The sequence below is a fragment of the Asparagus officinalis genome, chromosome 8 (genome assembly GCF_001876935.1).
Source record: "Asparagus officinalis chromosome 8, Aspof.V1, whole genome shotgun sequence".
Lineage (NCBI taxonomy): Eukaryota > Viridiplantae > Streptophyta > Magnoliopsida > Asparagales > Asparagaceae > Asparagus > Asparagus officinalis.
In genome coordinates, this window is record NC_033801.1 from 5,763,373 (window position 1) to 5,775,625 (window position 12,253).

The following is a 12,253-nucleotide window of genomic DNA, read 5'->3' on the forward strand; positions in this document are numbered from 1 at the left end:
ATTCTAGCGAGTGACCAAATATTTTGGGGAAAAGAAGAGAAAAGTATATGTCTCGTAAATTTCATGGATCTAATATTTTTATATAAATTATTTTTAAAATATTTTTTTAATTTATAACATCCAAAAATTTTTATTACTAAGATGATATTAATTATAATATTCTTTACAACATAAAGCAACCCCTATTTATATTATTATTAATAATCATAATTATGTGCACTAATTTATTAAATGAATGACTTTTACTATTTTATATAATTAATAATTATTTATAATAAATTATCAAATATTTAATATATCACAGTGAATGACTAAATAATTTGAGAAAATAAAGAGGTGCATAGTTAATGAGAGGTTATGAATCATTAGTTTTATAAATAATGGTATAATTGTGAGAGATAAATAATTGAGAGGGTAAAATGGGAAATCAAAAGTTTTAACATTAGTATTCTCTTTTATAAGTAGTATAGATTTTATTTTTCGCTGTATATTCTGAGTTTATCCAAAAACATTTATAGCAATCCTATTCATCCCCCTCTCAATTATTTTACACATACACTTCCTTCCCGTTCCAACATTTTTTACACATACACTTCCTGATGATGGTTGTTAATCAAGAGACTGAGGGAGGAGAGATAAATATAACAATATCTACATTCTTTGATTTAGAAAAATTGCAAAATTTACATAGACGAAGATGGATATAAAAAAAAGTTGAGTGAAATACACAATGTATTTGGTCAGTATGAGCAGATGCATATATAACTTTAGCCGTATAGCTGCACTCCTAAGATTATGCAAATTAATTACATTTTAAAGTATAGTAAACTTATAGTTTGCACCCTATTGATGGCTGATATCAAACAGTCAATATTGAAAGAAGTGATTAAGTTGACGAATGTCCTCTAACCCTCCGAATGTGTAGTTCTGAGGTGTGATGTTCTTCCCTGCACAAGTAGAAAATCGTAAGAGGGTGGGGTTAGGTTCCCCGGTTGTTCCTCCGATGATCAAGTCAATGATTTGCTTGAGTGGAGAACTAAGTGAACCGTAATAGTTCTTAAGCACAGTGGGTAGAGATTCAGATCTTACCCTCATGTTAAAAATAGCACCTCTATTTGTTGTGACAGTAAAATGGTAGAATGATAACTTTGGCCAAGTATGAATTGGCGGTCACATCAGCATCTGCTTTACAGGTGTCGGCCGAACGAGTGGAGGAAAAGTGATTAGAGGCGTACAGTGTCGACGTGGTCCGATGTGTTTTAAAGACTATTGGGAGTCAAGTGATAGGGTTGGTTATGCATTTAATGGGATTTATTGTGATGTGATCAGCTATCAGCGCGCGGGAAGGGGCTCGAGGCTCGAGGCTCGAGGTATTTCGTCACATTTCTACTCGTTCGGTGGTCGAGAAGTACCGCACTTTGAGTCATCTTCGCAAGATGTCGGCTAAATGACCGGTCGAGTAGGTCGATCAGGGAGTCGACCTAACTAGGGGTCGACATGTAACGCCATTTGAGTCATCCTCACGGGATGTCGGCGTGTTGAGTCGTCTGAGCTGGGTCTTAGGTTATTTTGAAGTGCTGGCTCGATTACGCATAATGTGGGACACTTGTCTGCTATTGATTGGAGATTACTTTTCAGCACTAAAACACTATAACACACCCTATTTGAGTTTTAACTATTTGAATTGTAAATTTAACAATTTATCAAAAATACTTTTCATAATATTATATTTTAATTTTTAGATAAATAGTTACTTATCATCTTCCGTCCCTATAAAAAAAATTTCTGAATTTGTCACTCCCGGTCAGCCCCATGACCAGACTGAGTCTTTTAGTTGAAATTCTAACCATTATACATGGGTAAAAGATTATTGTTGTGATTTTTTTTAAATAAATATTGTTGTGATTTATCAACTTCAAAACGAAGACACCATCAAATCCACACGTGTAGGTAATAAGGATAACGAAAACAAAGTTAGTTTGACGCATGGTCGTCAGCATGTAGGAGTTTTGACTTTCAAAATTAGCTTTCAATATCTTTGTCATATCTTATCTTAGTCAAACTTTGAAAGGAACCTTTTTAGGGTATTTGTCGTTTAGACCCTTTGTTTGACTAGATTTGCATAAGGAGGCTTTGTTGACCAGAAAAATTTCCGTTAGGCCCCTGCCTGATAAACCGCACAGAAACTTTTCTTTCGGCTATGAATATTTTCCTTTTTTTTTAATAAAATCTCAGAAAATAATACCTACCTTTTATGGTTCTATACCTCTCCGAATGTCGCAACAAATATGTCAACATTGCCATAAAAAAGAGTATGTCCACATGAGCCCTGATAAAATCAGATACATAAACTGATGCGTCAACATATTCACTAAATATATTCCCAACATGTGGTTACACAAATAAGTTCATATCTTCTCATAGCATCCAGTAATGCCTCCATAACACCTCTCTTAAGCACAATGGGCTCTTAAAACATACACATTTCGTAATAATTGGGTATGTTTGGTAATCAAAGTGATTTTCTTGTTATGTTTTTGTAGAAAAACATCATGTCATGGTATTTTTTTTTCAAAAATGTTTTGAAAACACTATTTTGAAAGTTTCAAACACGTGTTGATCATATATCATTATGTTCATGGGAACTATAAAATTTGAAATTGAAATATTGTCCTTTGCAGAGCTCAGATGCAATTCAACAAAAATGTATAAAAATTGACAAAGCAGAGATTTAATAACAGAAATTAAACTAAAAAAATCGAAAAACTATAAATTTAACTGAATTGAAGATGCTCAGAGGTGAGTATTTAGGGAGGACAAACAAGTTAGGGTTTGGGCTAGGGTATTGTTTGGGGAGGAGAGAGAGCTGGGGAGGAGAAGAGTAGGGGTTCCGGCGATGGAGATCAGATGAGGAGGGGCTCCGGCTCCAGCGATCGAAGAAGAGGGGGTCAGGTTTTGAACTTCGGCGGTGAAAGAAGAGGAGAAAACGCGAAAGAGGGAGAGAGAAAAGAGTGCTAGCGATGTGGAAGCAACAGCGACGACGATCTATTAGGGTTGGGGGGGGATCAGCTTGGGTGAAAAAAGAAGTCACCGGAACTTAAAACACATTTTTGGTGTTTTGAGAAAAGTGTTTATTTTTAGAATTTTTAATGGGTCAGGTAAAAAAAACACCACATTCATCAAACATGTTCTGTTTTTTTTGGAAAAAAAACTTAAACGGCAAAAACGCCCTAGTTAGTAACTCTTCATATTTTACATTGTAATACATTCTTATGATGATTCAACATAAGTTCAAAATCCAGAGTGGCGTTTCCATCTCTCGCCTGAAAAAACTACCATATCTTAACCTCGCGCGCCACTAAACCAGCGGAAGGCTTTCAATGGTAATCTTAGTACAAGAATTGCAAGTCCCAGATCAAATCAATAATGGAGCAGACTAGACCTAAGCCTGCAAAAAATGAAGAAAAAGAGAAGAAATAGTAAGGTCAGATGACTCCAAGTAGTCAACATAGATCCAAATTAAAAAATTCGGGCATGTCATTTTGCTCTCCCAAAGAAAAGGAAAGTTGATGCAGTTAGTCAAAATTATATTTGTAAGAGGTACTTCTCCTTAGAAAGCTGGTGGGTTGATGCTAATAATAAGATAACTGCTTTCCTGATGGCCGTGTCATATGAATATCAATAATGGCAACGGTTATTGAAGGTGTGGAATCCAAAGGCTCTCGTTGCCAAGTCTACATGCCCATTAGTTTGATTTTCTGCTCTGTTGATTATTTCTTCTAATTTGAGGTTTTGCTGCTCATTCAGAAGGTTATGTTTTGGATTGAAACTAATACTGAGACTGGCGTAGTAGTAACTTGTAAGTTGTTCATTAAATTAACAACACTAATACACTCTCTAATGGAGCTTTGCTCCATCTCAAAAGGAAAACAGGAGCCCAGAACCACTGGGAATCAGGACGTCGTGGAAGACGAAATGTGCTGCTGGCTGCTAAATCAGGACAGCATATCAACAGAAAAAAGCTAATTCAATTTACGAGAAAAGTGTCTATATTATGTATTTCATCTATCAAGTACAAAGTATAAATATGTGGTATGTGTTACCATGAGGCATGAACTAGCAAATATTTCCAATGTTTTCTTCGAAAAATATGGTATTTGAGAAATGTTTGAACTACTGTCCTATCAGCAGCAATGAAAGTTAACTACATATGTACATATCTTGGTTGCATTCATTGGGAATATACCTTATTTTTCAGACCTATTGATGTTCTCCAATTCAGAAGCACAGAACTCTTACCATATGGAAACTAAAGAAAACAACGCACAACTCTTAACTCATGGTATTGAACTGTCAAATGCTATGACCGCATACGTTAAATGTTAATCTGCAAAGTGTCAAAGAAAACAGTAAAATAATCAGATAGGGCTGTCACATGAATGAAAGGTATAATGCAGAAAAACGGGATCGCCTTAAGTTTTATATTTCTATTGAATTGTCTTTCTCTACCAATGTAGGGGTAACTTTAGCTTTCGCCAAATAGAAACACCCAACTGCATGGTCTTTTGAATTTTAAAACAAATGTATAGATCTAGTCCACTAGCGCTGGTGAGGAACTATTCATATTTAAAACCTTTTTAACAATAACAAAAATCGGAGTAGGTGACATATAACGCAAGTGAGACAAGCGCAGAACTTCAACCAATTTTCAACACTCCTCTTCCTGAATTTTTGTGGAGGTATGGCCTCTGAAATTACCCAAACAATATAAATATATCAATCTAATCCGTTTGGTATATGTTATAGTTGAAGAATTATTCACATAAAGGAAAAAATTAATAGTAAAAAGATGTCTACAAAGATGACAAATTACCTGCATGTAAGACGCGTATAACTTTAATCAGTCTTCAACATTCCTCTTCCTAGACTTATGCGGACGTCTGTTATCCAATGAATGATTGACATCAATTGATAAGTCAGAGTGCTGATCTTCTACTTCCTTCTTAGCATCCCTCTGTCTATACCTCTTCAAGCTTCTGCAATTTTCTAAGAATCAGCTCAACATGATGGCTCAAAGTAGAAGCTTTACTTTATCCAAGATAATCCCTCACGTAATCATGAGATTGAGGGAGATGTTGTGTATAACATCAAAGAAAACACACAAGAATGTTTAGCTATGCTCCTGGAGTTTCAACAAGCTTGAATTTAAAAGGCAAAAATTTTATATAAATTAGCTACATAATCATAAATCCTATACAGATATACAATTAAAAAAAGAAACATGTCTGAAAGTAAGCAGAGCCCAGGAGAATGTTGAGAGATCTATGAGAAGCACTACGATGAGAGCAAATGAAAATGAGTATTTACGTAGGAGTCAGAAGTAACTTCAATCAAGCATAAGACAGTGAGTAAGTGACTGCTATTCTCATAGGCACAAAGGATATTATAAGTCTGTTAGTTCTTGAGGGATAAAATAACAGCTGAAAGAGAAGCTCGAACTACAGGAAGTCCAAAACAAACATGAATAAGGGCAGTTAAAAAGATCTTGAACTAATAATTTAATAAGAGCAGGACTCTAATAAGAATAATGGAAAAGAAGTTCACGCAGATGAATCCCAGAATTCACGTTAAATGCCTTCTGGTGTTCTTGTTGCTTCTGCTGTTGGTTCTTACATAGCCTTCATGACACACACAGGACACAGATCCATACAACAATTAGGATTCAAGAAGGAAAAATAGATCAATTTCCTTCATAGAAAATTTTCTCATTGAAAAACATCTTATAAGTATAATTTCTACCCAAAATACCAGTAAGAGAAAAGCTGTGCTAATCAATTAATTATACAATGACTGAAGGAGAAGGTCAACATTTCCAATTTGACATTGTGTATGTAAAATTCCTCACTAGAAAAATGTCTAAGACATGGACATTGATATTAAATAAAGGTGTAAAAAGGAACAGACCTATCAACCTGTGGACCATCTTCTGTTGCATGTTTGGCTAACCAATATAAGCATCCAGTATGGGCAGGAATTAAGGACCCGGATATGTGGAGTATTTCTTCGTCCAAGCTGCACAAAAAAGGTCAGCATCAGTCTACTCTGAGGTTCAACCACATTTAAATGCCATGCGCCAGGTATTTTGGTTTTCTACTTCACTCTATTACCAAAGTCATTAGAAACAAATTGAGATGCTAAAAAGAGCAAAATGAAGTTAACATCATTAAGAGAACACTTTCAATATTCATCGGCATAGAATGTCACTCCTTAACATTGACACTAGTTATAAAATATAAGAAAACTTATCTGGTTATAGAATATAATAACATGACATCATCCTATGAAAGATAGTATAATCCAACTAACATATTTCACTATACATAATGGACGCTTGACTCAACGATCATTGTTTTGTCTGTGGATAGCAATGAATTAAAGAATATGCGACGTTCGCCAAAAAATTGGAAATAATGACATTCACTACCAAATAAATATTATATACAACTCAAAATTGAGAATATTAGAAGTCAACAGCATTCATAATCATCTTCCTAAAGAGTCACAAAACAGATAGTCATAGCCTTAAAAATAAAAAATAAAACTATTTTAACGTGTTAAAATTTGAAACTTTTAGCAAAGACTAACACAACTATCATGGAATAGAATGATCTTCAGCATTAAACATCAGTAAATAAAACAAAGCATACTTCTCATCTATTTGATCTCACCTTTTTACTAAGAATCGGATTATGCTACCATCCTTGATAACATGTCGCTTATGCAGTTTGCTTGAAAAAACACTTCTCCCATGTTTCTGGAGAAAAATATAACATCCAGGAAAATATTATTGATAATGATAACATATTTATTCAATGTAAGGTGAAAGAAAAGTATTGATACTTACAATTTTGTACTTGAATTCACCTCGAATATCTTCTGACATTATGGCAGCTGAGCAAAATCCGAGGACAATTACATGAATGGATTCCTTTCCCACCTTAACAACTTTCCCTTCTGTAGTAAGAATGCACAGTTTAGTCATCAAAACTTTGATCTTCTCGTGTCAAAATTTAAAGAAATGAAACAACCCCCAACCCTCTAAAAAATAATAAAAGAAAACCAAAAGATAATGTGAGCAGTATAATTATGGATCAATAAACACTAATTATTGAGTCAAAACAGTACGTACAGCATGCAAGATTGCTTCCACGAATATCAGAAGCCTCAGTAGTATAAAGCTAGAAAGTTTGTAGGAAGGTGAGGACTGAGGAGCAAACACTGGACAGCTACTGTTAAAGAGGTAGTGCGCACTCTAAAGACCAAATTGAAGTCACATATTTAAAATTGGAAATGACTAAAAACAATGCTTTAACCTTCTTCCTGATCTGTTAGATAAATTCTTCAAAAAAGGTTGTTGGTTTCTAGTCATAGGGGAAGTGCCACCAAGACCAAACATTCTCGTGAAAGAATGTATTGCAGATTGAGAAAATGAACGATGTGAGAAAACTAAAGCAGGAAGATGGGAGGATGGACTCTAAAAAAAAGTTAGCTCAGTTTCCAAACATTGAACATTAATAAAAGATGATTAAACATATGAATATTGTTTTAAAAGCCAGTTACAAAAAATTTTACAACCCAATATGACATTTCATAATAAAAAAGAAAAGAAAATAAATGCTTCAGCCACCATTTTGGTCACAAGTTCCTATGCCTGAGATGATGCACGAAATGCGCACACTCATTATTCATTAAAGAACTGGTGACCATATTGTACAACTTTTAATTCATTAGCACAACTTTGAAAATTTCCATATTAAACAGGCCTTCCATATTCTGATGGGCTATGTAACACCAACCATGAAATCCATCAAGAATCAGCTGTAACGGGCACAACCCAACTCAATAAGCATTACAACATGAAGTGTAAATACAAAAGTCACCCACATATCACCTCGTGCATCTGGATTTCTATAATACTGGTTAGCTGGTTTTTAGGTGGTTGCATATTTTGTTTGTTCATAAATGTTTAGATTCAGCTCCTAGGCTGTAATTTTATGCATAACCTGGTTCAAACTTTATGTATTGCGATCATTGGTTAACATGCTTAACTAATACATATGAGACTTATTTGACAATGCCAATGTTGCTTGAAATACTCTCATGGAGATGAAGTTATTCAAGTCTGCCTGGAGCATTGTTGGAGATGAAGTTATTCAAGCTATAGGGGAATTCTTCAAAACTGGGAAACTGTTAGCTATGGTTAATTCTACTGTCATTTCACTCATTCCAAAAGTTAACTGTCCTACTTCTCCATCTGAATTTAGGCCTATATCTTGCTGCAATGTCCTTTATAAAATCATTTCAAAAATCTTGGTGAATAGAATAAAACCAGTTATGGGGGTTCTTGTCAATGGAGCTCAAAGTGCATTTGTGGAGGGAAGATAAATCACTAATAGTATTCTTCTTGCACATGAATTGATTAAGAATTACAGCAGGAAATGTATCTCCCCTAGAGTAATGCTTAGTATTGATATCAAAAAAGCATTTGACACCATCAACTGGAATTTTATGAGAGATTTGCTAATTGGTTTGGGTTTCCCAAATAAGATGGTAGACTGGATTATGACATGTATTTCTTCCCCTTCTTATTCCATTTCTTTAAATGGATCACTCCATGGATATTTCAAAGGCAAGAGGGGACTGAGACAGGGAGACCCTTTATCCCCATATCTCTTTATCTTGGGCATGGATTATCTCTCTAGAAGTTTGGATTTATTGAGCAATGACAAACAATTCAAATTCCATCCGAAATGTAAAAGGCTCAAGATAACTCATCTTATTTTTGCTGATGATCTATTACTCTTTAGCAAGGGAGATCTGGTATCAGTTAAAAAGCTTCAGCAGTGTCTACAAGATTTCAGTGCAACTTCTGGACTTGAGGCTAATCCTAATAAATGTCATATCTTCTTTGGGGGTGTGAATGAAAGGGTTAAGGCTTCTATAAATGACTTGTTGGGTTTCACTGAAGGCACTCTCCCTATCAAATATCTTGGAGTCCCTCTTATATGTAAAAGGCTTTCCTATATGGACTGTAATCCTCTGCTCAACAGGATTAGCAATCAATTTCAAAAATAGTCTTCCAGGAACCTCTCCTATGCAGGCATAATACAAGTTATAAAAAGTGTGATTTTAGGTGTCCAAATTTACTGGACATCTAGCTACATTCTGCCCATGAAAGTTCTCCAGAGAATTGATGAAATGAATAGGGATTTTTTGTGGGGAAGAACTGATCATAAGCAAAAGTTTTCTCTGGTAGCATGGGAGAAAATCTGTCAGGGGAAAAAATTTGGTGGCTTAGGCATATTCTCTGCTAAACTCTGGAATTTTGCTGCTGGTTTGAAGAATATCTGGTATATTCATGTGAATAAAGAGTCCTATGGATCAAGTGGATCCATGGTACTTATCTAAAGCACAGTTGATATATGGACTGTCAATGCTAAAGCAAATGATTCATGGCTTTAGAGACAAATGCTGAAAATCAGGGATAAGGCCTTGGCTTTAACTCAAGGGGTTGATAACCTGAAGCTTATCATTGATCTTGCTATAAGAATTCTAAAGTTAAACCATCAGCTTTGTATACAGCTTTATCTCCAACTTCCCTCAAAGTTCCATGGTATAATACTGTTTGGGAAAGTTTGAATTACCCTAAACACTCTATCATAAGTTGGCTTGCTGTTCAAAGCAGATTGTTAACACACGACAGGTTGTCTATGATGGGGATTGGGGATACTGAATGCAAATTCATGTTATCTATGAAATGGTGATGCAATAGAGAGCCGCGACCATCTCTTCTTTGAATGTGAATACTCTGTGAATGTCTGGAACAAGATCATGTCATGGCTCAAATTCAGATGGCGTTCCTGCAATTGGAATTGTATGTTGGAATGGTACTCTACTTGTTTGAGAGGCAAGGGTTTTAAGCAAAAGATTAAGAGGATGGCCTTTAATGCTTCATTATACAAGATATGGAATGAAAGAAACTCTAGGATTTTTGTTCAGAAATCCAAAGGGGCTGATCAACTAGTTAAGGAGATCAAAGTTGATATGTTGATACTAATTCTCAATGGCTCTACTGCTCCGGAAAATAGAGAATGGGTTTTATCACTGTAAATAGATTTTTGGAGTGTGAGTGATTTTTTTTTAGTATATCTGTCAAATATATAGGTTTTCTCCTGTTATGAGAATCATGATGTACAAAAATTTTCATATGGTTGAATGAATAAAATATTTCATTGACCAAAAAAAATACTCTCATGGAGGAAAGGGGGAGGAACTGTCAACATATGAGAGCAAATGAAAACTCATTGGTTCCACCAAAAAGTCAGTACACAAGGTTGCATTCAACTAGATTACCAAATCCAGATACCCTTCCAAAGCTTTTGATATCAGAATATGAAGATACTACTTTCACATACTCATAGAAGAAGCAATCTCTTTCTCGCATAACATATAATCCCGGAAAACAAGAAAACACACCTAATAACATGTCAGGCTTTGGAGAGAATAGGAGCAATTTAGCTTTCAATTGCACTCCAAAATATGGGATCAAACCAGGAAGAATCTTTGCTTTTCTGTGTTGAATATGGTAGTCAAATGACAGTAGTATACCATCAAAGTTATCGTCGTATCTGGAGAAAAACTCTTCACACGTTAGAATAACCATATGCTAAGATTTTAAGATACAAAATTTGTTATTAAAATGATAAAACCACACAGCATTCTTAATTATGATCCACACAAATTATACGTATTATATACTAGTATACTGATTTTATTAAAAAGATACTCGTTTTCAATTGAAAGATGGAAAGTTTCCATCTTTTTCAAAGAACCCAGAAATTCCTTTCGTCTAGTCCTTACAAAATCACAAGCTTGAAGCTTTATCAATAAAAATTATATCTTTGGAGAAACAAATAGATATAAGAGGAAGAAATGGGGCTTAACGTGAAGAGGAGAGAGCTGAGCTGGCGAGAAACGGCGTGGAGAACCTTGTTCGCCTTCGATGGGTGGACGTAGACAGTGAGATCCGCATCCGCGGCCTCCAAGCCCTCCATTGATTTCTCTGAGTTTGGGGAGAAATTTGGGGATTTTTAATTTTGTTAGCAAAACCCTGGACAAAAACCCTAGATCAGGAAAGCGCGAATTGGTACAAAACTAGTTGGAAGCATCGAAGTTCTTGTATGGGCTCGATTATGGTGAGAGGCCCAGCCCAATTATGTTTTTTTTCCTCCGCTTTTAAAACTGTTTCTGGTTTTGGCTAAATATCGGAAAACCACTCCCTAACTTTGGACCAGTATAAGTTGAGGGAAAGCGGACGCTATTGTTTATGTTCATTCAGAATTTTTCCCACCTCGAAATTATTTGACAATGGTCAAAGATGACTAAAAATGACCGAAAATCATGGGTTTAATCATGGGAAATAATTCATGAAATCATAAATTTTTTCCTATACGAAATTGTTTGCTAATGGGTCAAAACGATTTAACAAGGCTAAAAGTTAAAGGTTATAACTCATGAATCCTGAATTTTAGTCTCCACAAAATTATTTGCAATTCGTTCGAAACACCTAAAAATGAAAACAAATCATTGGTTATTATAGCTTATAAAATCGTGAATTTTAGTCATCGCGAAAATGATTAAAAATGACTGAAAATTGTGAGTTATAGCAAAGTGAATTGTGAATTTTTGCCACCACAAAACTATTTGACAATGGGTCAGAATGACAGAAAATATCCAAAAAATATAGGTTATAGCTCACAAAATTATGAATTTAGGCCTCCGCAAAATTATTTGATAAAGGCTCGAAACAACAAAAGGGGGCAAAAAATCATGGGTCATAGCTCACAAATCATGAATTTCGCCTGTCGAGGAATTATTTGCCAATAGGTCTAAATGATAAAAATTGTCAAAATTCATGGGTTATAAATCATGACATCGTGAATTTTGCTACCGGTAAAATTATTTGACAACGACTCGAATTAACTAAAAATGGCTAGAAATCATGGGTCATAGCTCATCAAATCGTGAATCTTAGCTTCAAGGATTTTTTTGAATAATGGGTCGAAATAAAAAATGGCCAAAATTAATGGGTTATAGTTCTTGAAACTGTGAATTTTAGCATCCACAAAATTATTTGTTGATGGATCAAAATGACTAAAAATTGCTAAAAATTGTGGATTATAGCTTATAAAAT

General features: G+C 34.8%; 1 protein-coding gene across 5 annotated transcripts; it reads right to left on the reverse strand.

Annotated features, from left to right (window-relative positions):
* Nucleotides 3,160-11,210, reverse strand: LOC109820427. Of its 5 annotated transcripts, none has more exons than XR_002241846.1 (8): nucleotides 11,005-11,210; nucleotides 10,537-10,688; nucleotides 6,905-7,014; nucleotides 6,729-6,814; nucleotides 5,965-6,072; nucleotides 4,874-5,036; nucleotides 4,338-4,387; nucleotides 3,160-3,448 (listed from the first exon to the last, which is right to left on the reverse strand). XR_002241846.1 is itself a non-coding variant. In XM_020386568.1 (7 exons), exons 1-6 carry the CDS (start codon nucleotides 11,112-11,114, stop codon nucleotides 4,901-4,903), a joined length of 702 nt encoding a protein of 233 aa, XP_020242157.1. In that variant the 5' UTR covers nucleotides 11,115-11,210; the 3' UTR covers nucleotides 3,160-3,448; nucleotides 4,874-4,900. The 5 variants fall into 5 exon arrangements, 2 of the variants coding, with proteins under 2 accessions (XP_020242157.1, XP_020242158.1); XR_002241845.1 differs by having other exon boundaries at nucleotides 4,300-4,387; XR_002241844.1 differs by having other exon boundaries at nucleotides 4,247-4,387.